We start from the raw sequence: 24,032 nt of genomic DNA on the forward strand, positions 1-24,032 counted from the left end.
GATTCCATAATTGGTCGTTAATAGCTGTAAATCAAGAGTGTTTTCAGTTTATTGTATGGTAATTTATGATACGTATGATTCCATTAGTGCTGTACTTCAAAAACATGTTCGTTATTGTACATATAACAAGGAATATAAAATACTTTAGAATAATTTATACTACTTTATAGTTTAAGTGTAATTGTTGTATAGGTGTGTCAAGGTTGTTGAATATTTTCTCAATTTTTGAAATCAATGGTAGGAAAGGCCATGATATTTTGTAGACATATGATTTATACTTTAACCATCTGCTGTAAAATGTGTAGACAAATACTTACATGTACAACCTGACAGTTGATTAGTTTAGTTATAAATAAATTAATTAAAAACTCAAATATGGAAAAATATTGCTTAACCTAATTTATCCATTATATATTATCAACATAATTATTATAATGTTGAACAATTTACCCCATGGCTGTTTTAATTCCTCCATACTTGCAATATGTCAATGAGATTGCCAGTTGCTAGCAAGCCTATATAAGGAAAACCAACACAGACCTTAGAGAGGTCTCACATCCCTATGTCATCCAAGGAATTCCACTGACAAACAGTCAGTCCATCCCAGGGCATTCAGCAGAATTTTGTTTAATCATTAATTATTTTTAGATTATTAGGTAAACAGTTTGATTTATATCTGACATTGAAACTAAAATTATTTTTCAAGTATGAAACTTTAAATGTCAGTTGATTAACGCTGTAATGAATTATCCTGAACTGATTAAAATATAGCATATTAATTATTGAAAGCAATTTTTTATTTCAAAATTTGCTTGACTTTGTTTACTTATAATTATAAATATTAGGCATATTTTTAATTATTGACATTTCTAAAATTAACTATAACTTAGAAACAAACTGGAAAAATCTTAAATCCGTCAGCACATTCTATTATATCTGTAATTAATTATTAATGTTATAAATAATACATATTATTTTATTTTACAATTTTATTTTAATTTCAAAATTTGCTTGACTTTATTTACTTATAATAATAAATATTGGGCATATTTTTAAATATTGAAATTTCTAAAATTAAGAAAAACTTTAGAAACAAACTTGAAAAATTTAAATCTGTCAGCACATGCCTTTATATCTGTAATTAAAGAAAATTATCTAATTTGGGACCGACCACAAATATTCCCACTAACCACATTCCTTATCAATATCACCATACACTTGTCCATAGCAATTATCAATAGGTACCGTAAGTTATGCTTGTATAAACCAATTAGTGGAATTGAATAACAGCATAACGGTATCACAGAAGTTATGACATCACAACTTCAGACTTCTCAAGTTACTCAATAACATAGTATTTCTAAATTTATCGTGCTAAGCATTGAAACGATAAGACCATTTTTGGATAGCTATTATGCCAGAATGGTTTACTTTGAGGCTCTATATTTACAAAAAGACATGTGTTGACGTGTAACTTAACGCTTGTGATTTGGGCGGACTATTAAAAATCTGGCATAAAATATTTGACAGTCTTGATTTGGTTTGTGGTGCTGATAGCGTCGACATCGGTAGTGGTTAACTCACTGCTTGCATTTTTACAAACTCTTGCAACTATTTTATTTACTTTGGATTTCCTATTTGAAATTACTAATTGATTCAATTGAGGAATTACATTTTTAAAACTGGCTCACTCACGGATTAAAATGTATAGCGGTGGGGATGACTACTTTCTTAGGAGGCGACTGGTATAAGTAATATTTTTATCTAACTTTCTTTTTATATAGTACTACTGTACTTAGATTTTGTATTACTAAAATTATTTTTGCATGAATTATGAAAATTTTACAAATTCGTCATCTCTTTCTGCTTTTGTTTACAAAATTAAATTTTGTAGATAATTGGTAATTAATTAGTGACTTATTAGTCTAATAATTAGTTATTCATTTATTTGTTATTCATCTATTTACTCAATCATCACGTTAATATAATCAAACAGCTTTAAATTTAAGACACAATCTTAAAAACAAATTGAAACTGTTATTCCAATGAATTATTGTATTTAATGCTAGGTTCTGTGTCATCAATGTGTTTAATTAAGAGAATCAAGCATAATATATTTAATCTATGACTACTTATTATCTTATGACATAATTTTATCACCGACATTCTTGTCATGTTTGTGACTGCATTTCCTCAATTTAGGATGTTTTTAAAGGCGACAGTTATGTTTATTTCTCAATGTCTTGTCTCATACAGACATTCCTTTCTCAGCTGTCTAACAGTACTGAAATATTTTTAGGTGTTTTTTCTTAACCATCTCCCATCCAACAAATTAGGTTTGTCATTAGAGTTTATTAGCTAAAAATAAATATGGTACTATACTATTCTATTTAGTTTGTGATTGATAAACAATAATTTTTTATTTACTAGCTAAACTACCCTATTTACCATACTGTACACAGTACAATACCTTTATTTCCATCAGTTCACTCAAGCATGATAAACTAGCCAATCAGATTAGTGATTACTTAATATTGCCAAATAACCAATCAGAGAACAGGGAAGTTACAAACTTTCTGACCAATCAAAGATTGATATACTATATAGATATTTTGTATAGGTTGTTACATTTTTTAATCAGCTGATCATGAAAAGGTTAATGGCCCAATTGATATAGATGCCAACTTAATTTATGAATGGGTTATAGAATGGAATGGTTGACACACATTTTACTACTATTTGGAAATCAGTTGTGTGGTTGTCAAAGTCTGTTCTTTGGCATACAACCAGAATGTAGGCTTACTAGCTCTAAATGTATTCTTTGGCAAAACATCAATTGTCTGCCTTAGTAGTCCTAATTGTATTCATTAAAAAACTTTAAAAGCATGAGATAACTAGATTTAAAAATTGGAAAATTATATAGCAAAGTTGAGCAGAGAAAAGTTTATGAACAAATTTTATTTACTTTAGCCATTTACTGTAGAAAGGTAAATTAATAGAATCATCCCCTACATTAATACCATAAGTAAAATGAAAATAGTTACTTAAATTACATGTCAGATATCAGCACCATGTCTATTAAGTGTTTATGTTATTTGAAGAATGTTGAAATATATTTTTGTTTAATAAGCAAATATGAGCCCAATATTTCTGACTCATCTGGAAGATGCTAGATTAACTCAAACCAACTCCATTTATGAACCCTACAACGCATACTGACCACATTGGGCAATCCTTGAGATATGCATACAGCCATTATTTTTACCTGCATGAGATATGCAACAAATCTTTAAACTATTTGTGACCGGTTTTTTTTTCTTACTGTAGACACCAGTTATAGAAATAAGTACATTTTCTATAGGCCTTTAGTTTATCTTTAAATGTGTCCAGTCAAGCATTCCAATGGTGTTTAGTAACATATTATAAATTAAATCAATTAAGTATCTTAATTAGTTGACTATTAAGTGTCAAGTGTAAATACCTGAGAATTAGTAAAGTATAACTGTTATAGTTTGAGTGTAGGCCTAAGTTATTTTTAGATATTAACGATAGTTATACATAGTTTGAATGGTAACTATAATTAAGATTTTCTATGGTAGACAGATGTATAGAAAAAAGAATGGCCTGTAATTTGTTAGGTAACATTACTGTCAAATAAAGTTCAAGTCAGGGGTAAAATTCAATTGGAATGATTAACAACATATCTGTCTGTGCTACCATCTTTAGAATAATAAGGCAGTCAGCGACGAGTTCAACCTATGCATGCCAGGATAGGGTCAGTCCTAGCCATCTTAGGTACATGCATTCCAATACCAAATAAGCATTGCATAGATGACACCATCAGTTTCAGTCAATCAACCAAATAGATACAGAATTAACACGATTGGCCGATTGCCTTGATGACATCATCATCACCACACTTTTAGCCTATCAATCAATTATCCAGAATTGGTGGAGTGTGTGGTAGAAGTCCATTAATACAGTTGGAGATTTACGACAGGGGGCGGGCCAGCATGTGACCAGACTTAATGAATGCTTATACAGCATAGTCTCTTCAGTCAGTTAGCTCAGTGCAATCTCCTGAAGTGGTACGTACCACTGTCTCTTCTAAGTGCAATATTATTGGATAGAGGGTGGCACCAGTCTTTTCTGATACGCTCTTCAGCTTAGACCAAATATTCTCCTGGACTATTACTCTTGGACTACAAAGCTAGGCCCTGTTCTACTTGGAATACTCACTGTGAATTTAAATACCCAAAATGGAAAGTAGCAGTATGATAAAATCATCTAAAACAACAAAGAAGATGGTGTCCTCAACTTCAGGGACACAATCCTTGGATTATTCTAAAAATCTGGACACGCATGTCAACTACCAAAAACTAAGTGCCAAGTCAAGGAAGCTCATTCGTCGTAGCTATGAGATGGGCGATTGTTTTGTTGGAGCAAAGGAACTATACCAAGTAGGCAACTATATTGATTCCGCATGCATTTACTACTGATGTTGTAAGTAGAAGTAAGAAAGACTAGGCTAGGCCCAAGCTTGTTCTGATAGATCTGAGTGCACTAGGGTAAAAATCAAGTTGTGGGTCTACAAAATAGAACCAGGTATAGATCGTAATGAATATATTTCATAACGACTAAAATGCAGGTTATCCAGAATAGGACAGGTTTATCTAAAATGCTAGTTTGAAAATCCAGATAGAAAAGAAATTTTTTTTTTTTTGATCCAATAGATCTAAAGTACTAAAAATGGTACAACAACATTTCGCAAACTTTCAGTCAGTTTGCTTTCTCATGTAGACTGTTTAATCCAGATAATTATCATCTAATCATCAAGAAATGTCCTGTTAAATATTCAGCAACTGTTCAAGCTTCCATATCAAAACTATGATTTTAATTAAATAATATCTTGTACTGGTTGCATGTATATCTTTATATTGAATATTCTATACCAACAGTTATAGAAACTATTAGATACAAAGGGATGAACTTGTGTGACCTATTTCATTACCCCCCTTTCTGTTGACCTTCTTGTCTCCCTGCCACTGTCTCAACCAGTAGTTCTATTTTGATATTGACCTGAAGGTCAGAATAATTAATGTATAATTTGATTGATATGTGATACTCCCTTCAACACCTGCTCTGAGAATTTCTACTTGCCAATGATACAAATTCTTCTCCTATTATGGATGGTTGGGAGACATCACAATGGTCACATAGCAATACATTTTCATTTAGAATGTGCTGTATCTATATCTTTGGTGTGTTAGCTGTAGGGTATATCTAATACATAGATATTGGGCTAAAGAAAGTAGCCTGAAGGTAAAAGAAGCTAGGATAAATAAAGCTGAGAACACTCATGGGAAAAAATGTTTAGATGAATATCAGATCAGTTAACCAGTCGAAAATTCAATTAATATAAATACAAACATTCTATTAGCAAACTTATTCATCCTCTACCTGGAAATCTGAATAATTTCACACAGTGTTAGGATAATTAAGCTTAAGTGAACTAATTGTCACAAAATGTCATTATTATGAATGACTTACTTACACATTTGTTTTTGTAAATAAATATTGTTATTATTTTTTTGTTTTTTTTTGCTTGGGTTTTTAATCAATTAAATACCACATTTAATGTTACTATTAAATTTGTCAGAATTGCAAATAATTCTTTTACATCCTATTTTTATTTATTTTTTTTTGGTATTAAATGTACTGTAAGTTTAATTGTTGAGATTCTTTAAATTATGTATTGTTTTATTTATGTAGTGTTTTATTATTATTTAGATTAAATTTAGAAGTAAAAAATTATCAATTTAAACTTAGTTTTGAAGTAAGTTTCATGTACGATTAATATTTCAAATGAAAGTTTATTGTACTAATGTAATCTAATCATTTTACTTTAGTAACTAATTACTCTGTGTCTAGAAAAAAAATTAAGGATTTTATCAATCAATTACAATAATAGTTGCTGCAGCAAATTGTAAATACATACACACAAACCGGGACACAAACTGTATATTCAAGTATTTAATCATTGTAATTATTATATATAATTAATCACATTAGTTGATTATTACATTGTAACTAAAGTTTTGTTTATTTTTTAGGCTCGCATTGAAGAATTAGAAGAAGAGTTGGATGCAGAAAGACAAGCTCGTACCAAGGTATGTTATCAAAAATCTTTTTAGAAAAAGTTGTATTAAAATACATTATGTCAAAGTGGAAAAAAGGTATATTCCTTCAAAGTCAAATAATAACTAATTGGTAATAAAGAATGTTATGTTCTAATTACATCTGACTCTTCTGTCAATTGGACTTTCTGGAACTGCTATTAGACTGTCAAATCAATTTATTTTCATTACTAATAAATCCTATCCAGGAATGCCTGCCCTCTCCAGGGATCTATTTACTTATTGGACTCTACTCTGGTATACTATAAAGAATGTTCGCATTCCAACCATACTATTCATTTTTCTATTACACTGTAGTATGCAGTGTATTGTAGTTTGTATTGAATATTATATACTAGGTAATTACTTCATTATATTACAGAGCAATAGTACAATTTATTTGTAATATACTTATATATAATAAAATGAAAATAATATACTGTAATATATTTATACACTGTTATATTATAAATAGGTCGAGAAACAGCGAACAGAGCTGAGCCATGAATTGGAAGACCTCAGTGAGCGTCTTGAAGAGCAGGGAGGTGCCACCGCTGTCCAAATTGACTTGAACAAGAAGCGTGAGTCCGAGATCTCCAAGATGAAGCGTGAACTTGAGGATGCACACATGCAAAGTGAAGCCACATCCCAGGCTCTGCGCAAGAAACATCAAGATGCAGTAGCCGAGCTGAGTGAGCAGGTAGATGCCCTCAACCGTACTAAATCCAAGTAAGTAACTTTGCGAAAAATATATAAATTATGGTTTATTATATGCATTGTACCCGAAAAAATAAAGATGAATAAAATGAAACTTTTAAAAAACAATTTTTTAGTTTTAATAAAGTTATTCACTTTTAGGAACAAGTTTAAAACAAAATTCTCACAAGAATCAGACAGAATAAATGGTTAAATTTAACCAAAAGCCCAGATAATGGGCTTTAAAATTCACAATTGTTCTTTAAATTACTAAATTAAATAAAGTTTAGAGTGTTGACTTATCAAGAACCGTGCACATGTTTGTTCTATACACATCATGAATGAGTTTCTTCTATTTACCATTCAGGATTGACAAAGAGCGCCAGAATCTTAAGATGGATATTGATGACCTCGTCACAACCGTAGAAGGCCTCCAGAAATCCAAGAACAACGCAGAGAAATTATCTCACCAACTTGAGAGCCAGTTGAACGAGGCTAATGGCCGCGCTGATGATCTCTCCCGTTCCATTGCTGAGCTGAATAACCACAAGCAGCGAATGACAAACGAAAACGCTGATCTTCTCCGTCAACTTGAAGAGAGCGAGAACGGCCTTAGCCACATGGGTAAACAAAAGAGCCAGTTGGGATCACAAATTGATGAGCTTAGACGACAACTTGATGAAGAGTCAAGAGTAAGTTTTCTTTTTGGAGTTGACAATTAATACCATATACAACAATTGTAATATATAAATTTAAGTATATTCAAAGCATGCTCGTTGAGCTTGTGCACTCTTTGTGTTCATAATCAGTGTACCATGTCCCGCATACCTGGCTCAGCCTATATATTGTGCCAGTTCTGCGGTACATTTCATTTCGAAACCTGAGCTGCACTGACGAGATCTAATAAAATCGAAACAGTACTGTCTGCAGATTGGATAAATTTAAGTATATATTTTTATTAAGAATTACTTTTGTAAGGCAATAATATGAATAATTTTTTGTTTTGCAGGCTAAGTCACAATGCATGTCCCAAATCAAGAATCTCAATGCTGAATGCGATCAGCTCCGTGACCAGGCTGAAGAGGAAGCAGAGGGCCGTGCAGAGGTTCAACGTCTTCTTGGAAAAGCCAACGCTGAGATCCAAGCCATGCGTGCTAAATATGAAGGAGATCACATTGCTCGCGCTGAGGAACTTGAAGAAGCCAGAAGGAGATTGCAGATCAAACTGACTGAACTTGAAGACCAGCTTCAAAATGCTCTTTCCAAGAACTCCACACTTGAGAAAACTAAACAACGTCTCTCTGCTGAGATTGAGGATCTTCTCTTGGAAGTTGAGAGAGTATGTAACTTTTTATATACTATATAAATCTTATCTTTATCACTATCTTTTTCAAAATTGAAAATTGTATTAATTAAATATATTTATTTTAGGCCAACAGCATGGTCAGTGCTCTTGAGAAGAAGCAGAAGAAATTCGACCAATTCCAGGCCGAATGGAAGGCAAAGGTAGATGAAGTAACTGTCGAGCTTGAGATTTCTCAGAAGGAGGCTCGCTCATACTCTGCAGAACTCTTTAAATTCAAAGGATTCTATGAGGAAACACTTGAAAGCATTGAAACACTCAAGCGCGAGAACAAGAACTTGTCGGGTAAGCTTCTAGCTTTCAACTGGTTTGCATGGGCATTACTAAGGGGTTCTTTTAAAAATTTGCGTAAAACTCTTACCAATCCTTTGTATTCAAGTTAAGTTCAATACATTCGACTAATAAATGCAATGCATTTGACTTAAGTTAAAATTTATTGCACAAAATAAAAGCATAATGAAATAATTATTTATCTGCAGATGAAATCCACGACCTTACTGATCAGCTCGGAGAAGGTGGAAAGAGCATTCATGAGCTTGACAAAATCCGCCGCCGACTTGAGATGGAAAAGGAAGAACTCCAAACCACCATCGATGAGGTTGAATCTCAACTTGAACAAGAAGAGAGCAAGGTTGTCCGCTACCAACTTGAGATCACCCAAGTCAAAGCTGACATTGAGCGCCGTTTGTCAGAAAAGGATGAAGAGTTTGAAGTTGTCAGGTTAGCAATTCATTTTACTTGAAAACTCTTACTTTAAAATTTGTTAAATTATTTTCTTTAGTTTAAAACTATTTTATTTTATATATCTACAATTCAATACTATTATGTTGAAACAGGAAGAGCCATGCCCGTGAGATCGAATCATTGACTGCAACTCTTGAATCTGAGACTCGTCAACGCAATGAGGCCATGAAACTGAAGAAGAAACTTGAATCAGAGGTTAATGAATTAGAGATCCAACTTGACCACACTAACAAGAACCTTGCTGAAGCACTTAAGAACAACAAGAGACTCCAAGGATCACTCAAGGTATCTATTTATGCTGATAATCTAATCTTTTCCTAAGCTATATGTACGTAGCCATGTGATTCTAACATACTATCCATAGTAAGTCAGTCATAGTCAAAGAAGATGGACAACTATGATGATGATGATGATTCATTTATACATACTTGGTTACATGATATAAGAGAGAACAGCGGGTTATCAATTATTGTTATTTCTCACTTTTATTTAATTTATGTTTTGTTTTATGTAAAAGGGTCCTGCAAAAACAGACTTGTAAACTTCTTTATGCAGGATCATTGCCATCAATTATATACTGAATATACTGTAATTATAAACGATGACTAAATAAATCTGAATTGAATTGTTATTTTTAGGATCTCCAAGCCCAATTAGATGATGAGATTCGTGCACGCGACGAGCTCCGTGATCAATACCAACTGACTGAGCGCAGATGCAACATGCTCTCCACTGAACTGGAAGAGCTCCGCAGTCAATTGGAGCAATCTGAGAGAATGCGCCGATCTGCAGAGGGCGAGCTATCTGATGCTAACGACCGCAACGGAGAGCTTGGAGCTCAGAACCACTCCCTCGCTGGCCAAAAGAGACGGTTGGAGCAAGAATTGCTTAGTGCACGTGCAGAGGCTGATGAGGCTTCTGCTGAGGCTAGAGCCAATGATGATAGAGCCAAGAAAGCAGTTAGTGATGTAAGTAGTGTATCGATTACTCTAATAATTCCATCGTTTCTTACTGCAAATTTCCCTGTACTCTCCTAATTAAAATTGTACAATAGAAATAAGGTGTTTAATCCTCATCTTTTTTTATTGGTTACACACTGCTTACTGTCTGGTGTGGAAATCATTGTTGTTAAACAGTTACATTAGCCCTGACATAATGCTCTTTAAAAACATTATTTTAACAATCGTTTTTATAGGCCACACGCCTTGCAGAAGAGCTCCGCCATGAACAAGATCAATATGCAGTTAGTGAGAAGAACCGCAAGGTGTTGGAGGTAACTGTTAAGGAGTTGCAAGTCCGTATTGAGGAAGCCGAAGCCCTTGGAATCAAGGCTGCTAGACGCCAAATGCAGAAACTTGAAGTCAGGGTATGTTACCTAGAAATATATTTTTTATGAATAAATCTTTTACAGGTTAAACAATAGACTATTATTTCTCATTGTAACGATTGTTTAAATGTTTAAATACTCACTTGTTCTTTTACAGATACGTGAATTGGAGCAAGAACTTGATGGAGAACAACGCCGCCGTTGTGATATTGACAAAAACATGCGCAAGGGAGAACGCCGCATCAAGGAATTGAACATGATCATTGAAGATGAACACAAAGTCCAACAACACATGCAAGAGACTGTTGAAAAATGGACAATGAAGTGTAAGACACTGAAGAAGCAAACTGAGGAACTTGTAAGTTTAACATCATTAAGCTCTGTCTACACTATCACACTAATGTGATGTGTCAAAATATGGTAGTGATATACCAAAATATGTTAGTGATATGACATCATCATATCCATATATGGGCACATCACATTAAATTTTGATAGTGTAGGCAGAGCCTTAAGTTGTTTAGACTTGGGAACTCTAGAGTAACATGTACGCTGGGGGTGAAAAGAACGTCTACGTCTGTGTCTGCCAGCTCCATATATTGATATATTTCTTTCCTCAACCATGATAGGATATTGCAATATTCCTTCAAATAATATTACTGTAATTTCAAAGGACAATCTTCTGTACACCAAAGAAGTTATTTACTAATGTTGTTTTTTTCTTATATTCTTGCAGGAAGAGCATGCCAACGGCAACTTGTCTAAATTCAAGCGTGCCCAGACTGAGCTGGAAGAAGCTGAAGAACGTGCTGACATCGCCGAAAGTGCCCTTCAGAAGCTCCGTGCAAGACATCGCAGTGCCATGACACAGCGCACCACTACCACGGTAGAGTCAGACGCTGATTCTGAATCTGAAACCGAAGATTTCGATTTTGAATCAGAATATCACCTCATAACCACCTCTGTTTCACGTGACCGCCGCTTGCAACGCATGGCTGTAAACACTCGCGATAATCTCAGTTTGTCGACCAAAGGCATTTTATCACGATTAGACTTAAAAGTCGATAATGATCTTCTTAGTAGTATCGAATCTAAATTAGCAGCAAGCCCCACAAGGCCTGTTATAAATACTTTAAAAAGTCTTTCATTAGACGACCGAGCAGGAAAATTGGACACTAGTATATCAGTGACTAAGTCATCAGAAACTGATGACGTATCAACAGCTACTGATGAAGCTCCAAAATTGCCCCCTACGGAAAGCATTCCACAAGTAGAAACATCTGAAGTTAAACAAGAGGCAGTTGCCTCATCCACTGAACAGTCTGAAAAAACATCAGATGTTTTACCGTCAGAATCTTCTGACCCTGCCAAATAAATGTCAATTTCATTTATTTATACAAAATTTTCCAACCTTTAAATCAATGAACATTTTATGTATTTTGTTTCTAAATTTTGGTTTGAATTGAAATTTTTTACAATTCGATGTATAAATTGAGATTGTCTGTTTTCAGTTCGACATGCGCGCACAACCTTTGCGTTATCACTGCTTTTTTATTTCTCTTACACCAACAAAATAGTGCATGATTAACAATTTAGGCCCAGTTATATCATTTTCATATCTTAATATATTAATTTTCATTATTCATTACTAACTTCAGCTTAAAAAGAGCACCTTTTTTTCACTATTCTAACATTCCCATCTCTTTGTGTGATTAATATTATTTTAGTTTCAACCTTTTTAAAAATTACCTTTTTACCACCAAAAACATATTTATACCTCTTTTTATACATTTATACAAAAATATTAGCACTCACTTATATCAACAGAAAAGAACAGTTGAGACAATTTTATTGGGAGAAAATTATGAATGGTTACCAGGCCAAATCTTTAATTAAAGTTATTTCTTTTTTTTTACAAAAACGAATCAATTAATCAATCAATCATTTCTGTAGATTTTTCTGTAATGTAAAAAAAACCCAAAAAATCAAATCTATCTGTAAGATAGTCTGCTATTTATTTGTGCATTAGTTAGCTTGGTCTGGTATTGGCATGGTGTGGAAACTCATTGATTTGCGGTGATCGCTCCAGCGCACGATCCCCTTACACAATCCCCTTCAATGCAAAATGATTGAGGTATATTATGACGTGAGATTCTGTACATAAAAGAATTTAAGCTGTTGTAGTCAAAAGAAAAGAGAAACAAATTTGAACAAATATTGGTCTCTTTTCAGTTGATATTAGTTTTTTAAAAAACCATTTGCCGTGGTTACATATATTCTTTGCCCGTCCTTATCCTCCAACTCGCTATGATTTTGAAGTTATGGATCTAATTTTGTACGCACTTTTTAACACATAACTTTAACATCCTACGATGTTGGCAGATCTTGATGGCCATGTTTGTGGTGTCTTGGCAGTTATAGTAAGTAGAAAAAAAATCCATTGTGACAATGTCACATGAACTGCCTTAAGTGTTCATGCAAATTTATGTAAATTAGTTTATTCTGCAACTGGTTGCATATGTTCTCAAATTCATCCTTTTTGTTCTGTTCTTATCTTTGTATACAGAAATAGGTTACGTCCTGGCTTTAGAAATTTCAAGCGTCCTCCCTACAACTATCTCTTTTTAAAAATAGGCTCTAGTGGTCTTTCTAATTCTCCTCACTCTAATACCTCTGATGTGTAATATCAAAGTGGCTCTAATTTAAAGTTGCAATACTTCTTTAAATATTAAAATCCAAATTCTTAGGAATAATAAGAATTAATGAATTAATGTAAAAGATTATTCATTTTAAAATAGAAAAGCAACATTAGTCATTTTAAACATTAGTCTTTCTAAACTCTTTGGCTTTTTTTGGTTTGCCAAATCTTTTGTTGTCAATTAATTTACTTAATGTTGTTTTTTCCGTTGCTCACTTTCTACCATTCTGAAAGTCATAAATGAATAATCTCCTAGTCTCTATTGTACAGACTTCCAATAGTTTCTCCTAGTCTCTAGTGTACAGACTTCCAACAGTTTTAGGTCATTGGATGAGAGATAAAGCTGGATTTTATCCTCAAATAGATTAAGAGACTCTTTGGAGTAATAAGACAAGATTTTCAAGCGACAAGATTTTCAAACTAAAAATTTATCTATCTTGCCTGCAAAATGCATTTATTAATTTAGGTGATTGGTAAAAGTTTGAAATTAAAATGACTAAAAACTGTTATTTTAGAAAATTGGACATAAACTTAGGAAGTAGATAATAGACATTTTTCCAATTTAAACGTCCATTTATAATGGTGGTCTCATAGCCGCATTATGGTGCTCTTTATTATTCAAATTGTTAATGTTTGTTGTGCCCAGTTAAAACTGTAAATAAAATTGATTTGATGTGCTTGGAAGTTCTGTCTGTTTGTGCTCATTTTTTGTCGGCCAATCAAAGCAGAGGATGACAGAAACAGACAAGAATCCGGCCATCTTGTCTTCAACAACTGCAATTCCAAAATTTTACAAAAAGCTGTTACAGGAAAGAAAGCGATAAAGTATAATGTTGCGTTATATGCATATGTTTATTTAAGCTTTTTTAAGGATTACCTGTTAGGAAGTGGAACTTATTCAATCCGGTATTCCTCTGTATATTTTTAGAAAAAAATTGCCAAATAATCTTTTATAATATATCAATTTTAAACAATTTATAATTTTTCTAATTTGAGACTATCAACAAATTAATTTAAAGAAAGATAATATATTTGTCCCATCTTACAAGTGAATCTAGTAACTTGTCTAAACTAAACGTAAAATATAACTTCTCTAACTGCTTACTATGAATAACATTTTAAATATCAGATGAGAATAAGCCACTATATTAGTATTCCTAAATAGTTTAACATAAATAATTATATCAGTAGAAAAACGAGCTGATAATGTTAGACACGATGATGTTACATTTTGAGATGTGGTGAGAACTACTAAAATACTAGATAATTGCAGTGAACAAAATGAAAACAATTTGGATTGACAATTAAGTTTCTAAATAGACCTTTTCTGTTCCTACATCATATAATAAAAAAGCCCTGCTATAATATTGCTTAGTGGAAAGGAGACTTCAACTTGAGCAAAAATTATTATCTTATTATTACCTACCTTTTCTATTTTAACCTCTTTTCAAAGAGGTCATTTTCAAAGAATGATGGGATAGTCAACAACTGACACAATGACATTGTTGGGTAGATGCTCAAGCAATGTTTATGATTAAATTACTCCCATCTCTTTAGTGCCTCACTTTTTTCAAAATCTTGAATCCACCACACCTATTTTGTTATTTTTCTCTTTTACCGAAGAAGTAGATCGATAATTGCATGGTGTCAAAAGTGGCCTGTTCCATCATTTCATTGCTTATTCATACCCTCTATCATTAACCAATCAAATCTTGTGTTGTAAACTGGTAAGCTATTCTACTGTCTGCATCCATTTTGTTACTGTTTTCCTTCTACAGAAAACTGGTAATACCACCATCACCACCACCACCAAATCCAGCAAAAAGTGAACTCCTGAAAAATGATCCGACTTCATTTTAGTTTTTTTCTGGTAAATGTTTACCCATTTCTTCTTAGCATGCTGCTTGTTCTATCTTTCTGTATGTTTTTGTTTGTATCTGTTCATTCTGTCTTCATTTAATATGGTTCTTGTACCAAGAGGTCTGCTGATTGCATTCCAAACTTTACTTTCATTTTTGCAATATATATCTTCTACTTTAAAAAAAATCTAATAGACTGTAGATACAACTTTTTAAATGTAAACTTTTTGTAATTCTCAAAATTTTAACTTTTTTTAAAGTAATGCATTTTTTTTAAATTAAATTTTTACTCATTTAAAAGTATTTCTTTCCAATATAGTTACCGTACGACAAGAGTTTTAAAAACTTTATTTCAATTTTTCTAAACCTAAATTATTTATTTATTATCTTTGATACAATGATCCAAAAGAAATATTTTAAAAACTATTTTTCTAAATGTGTTTGCAGTGATTAGTTTAGTATAGTATTAGCATTTAGTTACATAGGGAAAAATTAAGAAAATTTATGACCTAAAATGAAACAAAAAAGTTAATATAGTTTACTATTTCCACAATAAAGACAATAACTTATTTAAGTACAGCAATTCGCTTAATACTGTTTACTGATTAAATCCAACCGCATGTTTTCAAGCACATAAATTACTGGAAATAAATTTCAAATTGAACCCTGACACCATGTCAAAGGTTGCAACACTTTTGAGTGTTAATTATAATTATGTTTTTGGTTACAGATTAGTCCAAGCTATTCGTCATTTAGATCTTATTCAACAAGTAGTAGTGATCCTCACGATCAAATATCAAACGGAAACGATTACAAACATGATGAATTCGAAGAAGAATAGGAAGAGGAAAGAGAAATAAATAATTTAAAACAAATAATTATAATAATAAACAATGCAGATCCCACAAAAAATTAAAAAAAAAATATCCTTTAATAATAATTCGGAATATTTCTGCAGTCCCCGACAGCAGGATATGAACTCTGACCTCCGTACCTTCTCTGACTAACTGTAGAAGGTGGACAAGAGTGTCTTAACTGTTAATAACAATTATATAATAAATAAGTGTAAATTAATCCAAATAGTTTATTTAAAATTATATAGTTTATAGAATATTTATAGCACAATATTTAAGCAATATGACATTTTTTTTTTGAGTGATTGGTATTTAAGCAATAACCTGGTGATTGATTGCATGATTGCCAGGATATTTTTTTTATTGCATTCATCCGTCCAGTGCCTTACCAGAAAAAAGAAAAGAAAACTTTCTTGTAATTCTGAAGAAAGCCGTGTTTTAGTTATATAACGGCGCATGTATTACGTCCTATGCAACATTTTGGTCACTTATGACAAAAGTAAATAAGTTAAAACTTGTAAAGTAAATTTTTATTATAATAACCGAATGCTGGCTAACACGACACGGTCCACCTTATAGCATAGTGAGACCATTATGGAGGAGAGATAGAGGGAAGAATATCTATCACTTGTTCTACGAACAAGATGACATTTGATATCAAAAAATATATTAGATGCTTGACTGCTATTATTTTAATTTTTGTCTATTGTAACTTTTGTGTTGATTGGTAAATAGATAAATTTCCTTGATGGAATTTTTCCTGTAGTATGGGTTTTTCTTTTAGTTAGGGGCGACCACCAGTATATGGTAAAGTGGAGATTGCCCTCTATAGGACTGAACCTGCTGTTATGTCTAACCATGTAAACGCTATTGGTTTATGCATCACAATAAATTTAGAATATAGAAAGCACCAGATAAAAAAAGCTGTTTTGTCTCCAACATTGTTTTATTCATGGTCTGTATTCGACTGAAAAAATATAATTGTGAGAAAAACAGTAAAGAAAATCAAGGTTTGGTGGTTGGTTGGTGATGGAAGACCTCTACTGTACATTAGTAGTGATTCAATAAAATTAGATTCAAAGTTACAATCTGTTTTTGTCTCTTGCAACAAACATGAATACACAATTAAAGTATGCAAATTTATGTTTTATGAATGATGCCATGAACTGGAATTTTGGAAAAAATCTACCATTTCACGGTATTGAAAACAAATTAAATACACACTTGTACCACTTGTGTGGAAAATATATAAATTAATTTTCAAACAACCCAGTAATGTCATTCCTGATAAAGACTCCATGTCAGGTAGACGACCATTTTGAATTTAAATAATAGAAGTATGGATTTATCTTAAAATTAACTACCGACTACTTCAAGATTAATTCTATTAATGTCTGAATTTGATTCTAAACCAAGTATGGATTTACCTTGGAACAACAATACAAAAATACAAAATTTTATTTATCATTATGTTTTTCCGAGACAAATTAAGTTTGCATAAGATTACAAAACAAATATGCATAGTTTGCAATTGTGTTTATATTCTGTGTGTTTGCATGCAAACATTATCTATTATTTATCTTTTATTTTGGTTTAATTTTTGGATGAAAATAGAACTAGTGTACAGTAGAACAAATTGGATGTACAGAGTAGAGTTAGTAATGATTGTATGCTGAAGAACTTCTCGGATTTGAATGAAGAAAATAGAATCAACAATTGGCATATCTGCAACTTCTTTTGGTTAGACAGCGATACACCTTAATTGTTATTTGTAAAAAGAAATACATTTTGGCACACATGGAATGTCATACCTGAACTTAAGCTGCTGGAATATCGAAATTCCTGCTGGTGGTGCTCGTAAAGGAATTACAACATAAAAAAAAATTAAGTAAAACAACATCATAAACCAATATACTAATATTAACATTTTATTATACACCATTAACTTTATATTACAGTACTTTATCATTTTACAGAAATTCCAACAAGTCTCAAAAAGAAGGCATTTAGAATGAGAATACCATAAATAAATTGGTAACCAACTTAAAGAAGGCCTGATAAAAATCCTGTTTATTCATTTCATTACCAAAACATGCAATTCCAGTTAAAATTATTGGAAGATCTTAATACTTCCAACTGAGAATAGTTTGATAGCAATAGTTTCACTGGTGGGCAAAATAGACAGACATGTTTGAATGCTTACACCATGACTGTACCCATCTAACATCATTACAACGAGTTTTTTTATATTTTCCACTGCATAGAATTCTCATTCATCCTCATGAAGCTGGCACCATTTCTGCCTGCCTGTTTTTCTCTCTTTTCTTCTCCCTTTCGATTTCTGAAAAATACATCATTCATTTTTTATACATCTCACAGATTTCCTTGTCCTCTTCATTGTTTATAGATTGATTAATTTAAAGCCCCATTCCCTACGTTTTTTAGATCTAATTTAAGATCACAAACTATATTTAATGTAAAAATAATACTATATGGTCCTATTGCGATAACTTTTTTCGTCTTTAAACGGTTAAAAATGTGAAAAATAAATCGATTTTAATAATTATAGCGGCCCGCTATAAATCCCAAAATGCATTGCGCGCGGATTGATATTGTTGTTTTTCACCTGTAATTCGCCCACTTTTCGATTGATCGTGAAGCCAAAACAAATGGAAGACTCCTAACTTTTCAGCAAAAATACTGGGTTTTCCCCAATTTGTATCAACGGAGTCTGGCAAAAATAGAAAGACAATTAATGCAGCAACTATACAACGTCAGACTAGGTATATAGCTAGCGTACGATGTTCGTACGTTACCGATGTTTACCAGCTAGGCCTACAAAACTAAGCCTAGCTAGGCTAGGCCTGAGACCGTCCACGAGAGGTCGATCGCCGCGAGCTACTTAGGTAGTGCATTGTTTCTCACTTTTTATCATAATTTACCATAAAACGTACATTTAAGACAAGGAATGACATGGTTTAATGTTTTTAAAGTGATATATATGTATTATTTTCCAAAAAACGTCCAAAATTGCAGGGAAGGGGTCTTTAAAGTACATCACTGAATCGGTTAGAGTTTATCAGCAAAGTCACTGACAAGTTAGTACTCATGAGGTATGGAATGGTCTATGTTACACTGTCTCCAGGAATTCATTTCATTGTACACAATTTAATTTCATAATGTTTGAATTTGATTCTAAATCAAGTATAAATTTACCTCAAAATTATACTTTACTTGGAACAACAATAACAGATAAATGCCATTATGTTTCTCCAAGGTCACTGTTAATAATGATAGTCAGTACCGTAATTGCAGTTCACTCATGGAGTATGAAATGTTCTACCATGTCTACAAGGGAATTCATTTATACAAAAAATTGTTATGACTGAAAGAATGTTGCACTGTACCTGGTAGTTCATCTGTGGGTACTTTTGGTAGGACAGGAACACTGGCAGCTTCTTCTGCTGCTGTAATCTCATTGAGTTCTTCCAATATGGCTTCCTCATCTTCATCCGTTAAACCACCACTAAGTAGACTATCAATTTCCTAAATAAAATATTTCAGAGTTGATCTTTAATGTACATAATCAATACCTTAGTAAATAAAATTACGGACTGATAAAATAACTTACGTTTTGATATTCAATTCCTTCCCTTGTTTCATCCATTATCTTTTCTACATCTTCCAACGACATGATCTATAAAATATTATTAACACATTTTGTTTCACTTGACTTATTCACACATTTTTAAAATTAAAAAATAGTTTTCTCATGTATGGTAGCACACCCAGAAGGTATCTAATCCAGGGTACTGTATCCAGGGTACTGTATCCAGGGTACTGTATCCAGGGTAGTATCTACTACTGTACTTCATTATGTTTCATCCAGGGTAGCATATCCAGGGTTTACCACTTCATTTATGTTTCATCCAGGGTAGTATATACAGCCTCATTTATGCACCCAATCAAGGGTAGCACATCCAGGGCAATTTAACCATGATAAATCATCAAGGGTATTAACCAAGTCACTATTAGTATTCCTTACCTCGTGCATTTTTTTAAGACTTTCATTACCGACTTTCAGTCCCTCTACAACCTTCATCTCAATCTGAGCAAACTCAATTTCATCAACCATCTTCTCCAAGTTTTCCAACTGTCCATCTGTATTCTTCAACAATTGTTCTTGATACCGTTTCTTTTTCAGAAGCACAATTGCTTTACTGTAAAAAAAAATTAAATTCCAATACAATCATACTTGAAAACATTGTTTTTCTGCTGATGTTGTACAATTATGCTACATGAAACTTACTCTTTTTTTCCATTTTTTAATAGCTGTTTTGCTACAGATCTTTCTTTCTCCAGATTTTGTTCAATCTTCCGTTGATATTGTTTTAATTTATCTCTTTGTTGTTTTAATTGCTAAAAGAAAAAATGAAAATGTATAAAAACGTGTAGTCCTACAACAATTATTTATTATACTACTAAGATATTTTTTTAAGAATGTTTAATTTCGTATAGTAATGATAAATAAGCTTTTTTAAACTTACAAGAACTGCTTTATCCTGTTCAGTTATCCTCGTTGCAGGCTGCTTTTTTCTACCAAACAGATTGCCCATGATGTATTGGTGGTAGGTGGTCCAAAGTTAGTAGTTCTGCATACAACGTTTAATATTACATTATTTATAATAGCAAAACAATGAATTTGTAAACTATTTTATCAAAGAATAATTATTGAATTCAGTAAATCTTATTGAGTAGGCTTAGTGACGAATAAATAACGAAAAGGGATTCTTTATGTAACCGAGATACAATTTTTGGAGTAAGTAGTTTTCTAGGCCTAGAATGCATAGAGGCAGTCCTGCCAAGAGTCCAGCACCACGGCGACCTAGAGCTTATGCATGGAATTAGGCAAGGTGGCCTAGCCTAAAAATATATGAATATTTAATCAATAAAATGTACCTAAATATTAATTCGTTATGTAAAAATATATCTAGAACATTTCAGTCATATAATATTAAAATTCAAAGCAATACAAACCACAAAATAGACAAACAAGTAAACACTCACTGACTGAATGAAGAAATGTTGACACCACCCAAATATTGGTGGCGCTGTCTTAATTACACTCGGGGTTTCCCCTTTTACATTACGTCATTCTGACGCAACAAGATGGCTGCTTCTAGTAAAAGGAACACGTTTGATTTCGGCTCACGATATGAAACAAATGAATCACCTAAAGACGGACATAATACTAAGAAACAGAAGCCATGCAGAGCATGTACAGATTTTAAATCATTTGCTAAATCTCGAGGCATGGCTTTTTCAACAGCGCCTGGAAGTAAAGACGTAAGTTGGTTGAAAAGGCTAGGCATAGCTAGGCCTCCTCTCTAGGCATAAAATTAAAACTTAATTTTAGACAGACCGCCCCAACCACCACCAGCACCGCGCAGGAGAGAGGCTGCCTAGCCAAACCTGGAATCTAGGCCTAGAATTTTGTTTTTATTATCGGGTTAATCAGGGTTAATATAGGCCTAGGCCTAATTAATTGTTTTATATAGCATTTACCATTTTTAGGGATTTGTAGGAGATAAGGTTTAGCCTTAGTTTTAGGTTAAGATTTTATTTAAATTATTTTAAGATATTTTTTAACAAATAATTCTGTGTCCATTAATTAATATTATTATGCATTATTCCTTTTCCACATATACAGTAGTGTAGTGTACAGTACTGTAGTGTAGTGTAGTGTACAGTACGGTAGTGTAGTGTAGTGTACTGTAGTGTAGTGTAGTGTAGAGTACTGTAGTGTACTGTAGTGTAGTGTAGTGTACAGTAGTGTAGTGTACAGTAGTGTAGTGTACAGTACTGTAGTGTAGTGTACAGTACTGTAGTGTAGTGTACAGTACTGTAGTGTAGTGTACAGTACTGTAGTGTAGTGTACTGTAGTGTAGTGTACAGTACTGTAGTGTAGTGTACAGTACTGTAGTGTAGTATAGTGTACAGTAGTGTACAGTACAGTACTGTAGTGTAGTGTACAGTACTGTAGTGTAGTGTACAGTACTGTAGTGTAGTGTAGTGTACTGTAGTGTAGTGTACAGTACTGTAGTGTAGTGTAGTGTACAGTACTGTAGTGTAGTGTACTGTAGTGTAGTGTACAGTACTGTAGTGTAGTGTACTGTAGTGTAGTGTAGTGTACAGTACTGTAGTGTAGTGTACAGTACTGTAGTGTAGTGTACTGTAGTGTAGTGTAGTGTACAGTACTGTAGTGTAGTGTACAGTACTGTAGTGTAGTGTACAGTACTGTAGTGTAGTGTACAGTACTGTAGTGTAGTGTACAGTACTGTAGTGTAGTGTACAGTACTGTAGTGTACAGTACTGTAGTGTAGTGTACAGTACTGTAGTGTAGTGTACAGTACTGTAGTGTAGTGTACAGTACTGTAGTGTAGTGTAGTGTACAGTACTGTAGTGTAGTGTAGTGTACAGTACTGTAGTGTAGTGTACAGTACTGTAGTGTAGTGTACAGTACTGTAGTGTACAGTACTGTAGTGTAGTGTACAGTACTGTAGTGTAGTGTACAGTACTGTAGTGTACAGTACTATAGTGTAGTGTACAGTAGTGTAGTGTAGTGCAGTGTACAGTACTGTAGTGTAGTGTAGTGTAGTACAGTAGTGTACAGTACACCATATTAATAATAATTTAATATACAGGATTTATTAAGATACTGCATTTCAAGGCAATAAAATATTTTACAAATTATAAACTATAGACATGGAAGCAAATAGGCACTAGCCTGAAAAAAAGTGTAAGTGTAATAATAATTAGGTTTATAGGTATTTAATTCCTTGAAAATACAGTTACTAATATATAACTATCTATTTTTTAATTCAGACACTCACGGAAAACACCCCAGCAGAAGACCCAGAGTGTCCATTAGACCGATCAGAACTTGGGTCAAACACCTGGTCATTTTTACACACAATGGCTGCATACTATCCTGAAAAGCCCACTACGACGGAACAAGGAGAAATGAAGCAGTTTATTCACCTATTTTCAAAGTTTTTCCCCTGTCATGAGTGCGCTGAAGATTTGAGAGAAAAGTATGCAAAAATGAAATCATTGCAATAATTTGTTTCAATTTCTTAAATTTATAATAAAGTTATTTATTGGTTATATATATTTTTAAGGCTTCCAATACAGCCTTATCTGAAGAAGTTCTGGTGGTGGAACCAGTCTTCTCGGATAAGGACTATAAATCGAAGGTCCAGTGTACACAGTTATAACCTGTGTGCACTTTAAGAACCCAGTTCATTGATCGACGAGTAGGGGGTTACCCCGATGAACTAGTTCACAAAATAGCCCCTGTATCAGGGGGGATTACCACCTATCTAATAGGACAGTGATTCATTTACTATTGGTAATCCTTGGCCACATTATAGTGCCTAAAGACATAAAAAAAATAAAGAATTCAAATTAATTTTGTTTTATTTGTTATAGCCTAAAAAACAATGAACCAGATACCACCAATCAACACAGACTATCACAATGGTTTTGTAGGTTACACAATGATGTGAACAGACGTATAGGAAAACCAAAGTTTGACTGTTCTAAAGTCAATGAGCGGTGGCTGGATGGTTGGAAGGACGGATCTTGTGATTGAAAATTAGTAGTATTGTAGGAGAGAATTTATCTTAGAACAATTAATTTATATTACAGGCATTAGTATTGCTAAAGAAATCAATCAATTCATTTTATGCAAAGAATTTGCTGTTGGAGTTAATATACTGTAATAACAGCTGATCAAAATCCCAGGCACTAGTATTGCTACAAAAATCAAGCAATGCATTTTATACAAAGAATTGGCCTTTGGAGTTAATAAATTAACAGCTGAACAAAATTATAGGATTGCTACAGAAATCAAGCAGTGCATTTTATGCAAAGAATTTGCCTTTGGAGTTAATATATTAACAGCTGAAAGAAATTGTGGCCATATGGGTGTCAACTTACTCATTTGCCACATAGGAAATGGCTAAGCGTCAAAGCGGACAGGAGACAGAGGCGGTGGATTAGATGTAAGATGTCCACTCTGGGTGTCTATGTAACTATGACTGTAATCTTAGCAAATAGTAGATTATAGGATATATTCAGATGAGGTTCTTGTAATAGACTTTTATTATTTTAACAATTGTTTAATTATATAAAATTTGTATATAAGATTAATTTATAGATTAATGTTGGTCATTTGTATTTTTTTTTACTTCAACTTTACCACTTTCATATAAATACCTAATATGGTATTTGGGATTTTTATGGCATCTATA

At 32.8% G+C, this 24,032-nt stretch overlaps 3 protein-coding genes across 7 annotated transcripts in view; 2 read left to right on the plus strand and 1 right to left on the minus strand.

The window, feature by feature from the left end:
• Positions 1-16,805, plus strand: part of LOC140060418 (uncharacterized) — a 48,813-nt gene extending 32,008 nt beyond the window's left edge. For 2 of the 3 annotated variants that reach the window (XM_072106612.1, XM_072106621.1), the window contains exons 29-41: positions 6,114-6,170; positions 6,652-6,905; positions 7,240-7,564; positions 7,882-8,211; positions 8,304-8,520; positions 8,715-8,955; positions 9,072-9,264; positions 9,618-9,947; positions 10,175-10,345; positions 10,464-10,664; positions 11,043-11,192; positions 14,783-14,874; positions 15,594-16,805. In XM_072106612.1, the coding sequence (XP_071962713.1) occupies positions 6,114-6,170; positions 6,652-6,905; positions 7,240-7,564; positions 7,882-8,211; positions 8,304-8,520; positions 8,715-8,955; positions 9,072-9,264; positions 9,618-9,947; positions 10,175-10,345; positions 10,464-10,664; positions 11,043-11,192; positions 14,783-14,833 (2,520 nt within the window). In that variant the 3' untranslated portion in view covers positions 14,834-14,874; positions 15,594-16,805. Of the gene's footprint in view, positions 1-6,113; positions 6,171-6,651; positions 6,906-7,239; positions 7,565-7,881; positions 8,212-8,303; positions 8,521-8,714; positions 8,956-9,071; positions 9,265-9,617; positions 9,948-10,174; positions 10,346-10,463; positions 10,665-11,042; positions 11,193-12,872; positions 13,689-14,782; positions 14,875-15,593 lie in introns of those variants that run through there. The other variant, XM_072106630.1, reaches the window with a different exon arrangement.
• An 824-nt stretch (positions 16,806-17,629) lies between these two features.
• Positions 17,630-20,830, minus strand: LOC140047594 (charged multivesicular body protein 6-A-like). 3 transcript variants are annotated; one of them, XM_072092636.1, is made up of 8 exons: positions 20,755-20,830; positions 20,265-20,369; positions 20,027-20,136; positions 19,763-19,937; positions 19,349-19,414; positions 19,125-19,263; positions 18,344-18,448; positions 17,630-18,058 (listed from the first exon to the last, which is right to left on the minus strand). In XM_072092636.1, the coding sequence occupies exons 2-8, from the start codon at positions 20,331-20,333 to the stop codon at positions 17,997-17,999; spliced, it is 726 nt and encodes a 241-aa protein (XP_071948737.1). In that variant the 5' UTR covers positions 20,334-20,369; positions 20,755-20,830; the 3' UTR covers positions 17,630-17,996. The 3 variants fall into 3 exon arrangements, with proteins under 3 accessions (XP_071948737.1, XP_071948731.1, XP_071948743.1); XM_072092630.1 differs by having other exon boundaries at positions 20,785-20,827; XM_072092642.1 differs by lacking the exon at positions 18,344-18,448 and having other exon boundaries at positions 20,785-20,827.
• A 56-nt stretch (positions 20,831-20,886) lies between these two features.
• LOC140042636 (FAD-linked sulfhydryl oxidase ALR-like) lies at positions 20,887-23,953 on the plus strand. The gene is made up of 3 exons (XM_072087714.1): positions 20,887-21,063; positions 22,603-22,811; positions 23,209-23,953. Exons 1-3 carry the CDS (start codon positions 20,887-20,889, stop codon positions 23,369-23,371), a joined length of 549 nt encoding a protein of 182 aa, XP_071943815.1. The 3' UTR covers positions 23,372-23,953.
• The last annotated feature ends 79 nt before the right edge of the window (positions 23,954-24,032 follow it).

This window comes from Antedon mediterranea, chromosome 1 (assembly GCF_964355755.1).
Source record: "Antedon mediterranea chromosome 1, ecAntMedi1.1, whole genome shotgun sequence".
NCBI lineage: Eukaryota > Metazoa > Echinodermata > Crinoidea > Comatulida > Antedonidae > Antedon > Antedon mediterranea.

What these genes read in the sequence shown, in the direction of transcription:
- LOC140047594 (XM_072092636.1), bottom strand. Translation starts at nt 20,333, where the DNA reads ATGGGCAATCTGTTTGGTAGAAAAAAGCAGCCTGCAACGAGGATAACT. An exon ending in TTAAAAAATGGAAAAAAAGA is followed by an intron (nt 19,938 to 20,026) that starts GTAAGTTTCATG and finishes TTTTTTTTACAG; the next exon opens with TAAAGCAATTGTGCTTCTGA. An exon ending in ACCCACAGATGAACTACCAG is followed by an intron (nt 18,449 to 19,124) that starts GTACAGTGCAAC and finishes TATTTTTGCCAG; the next exon opens with ACTCCGTTGATACAAATTGG.
- LOC140042636 (XM_072087714.1), top strand. Translation starts at nt 20,887, where the DNA reads ATGGCTGCTTCTAGTAAAAGGAACACGTTTGATTTCGGCTCACGATAT. An exon ending in CAGCGCCTGGAAGTAAAGAC is followed by an intron (nt 21,064 to 22,602) that starts GTAAGTTGGTTG and finishes TTTTTAATTCAG; the next exon opens with ACACTCACGGAAAACACCCC. An exon ending in GCTGAAGATTTGAGAGAAAA is followed by an intron (nt 22,812 to 23,208) that starts GTATGCAAAAAT and finishes TATTTGTTATAG; the next exon opens with CCTAAAAAACAATGAACCAG.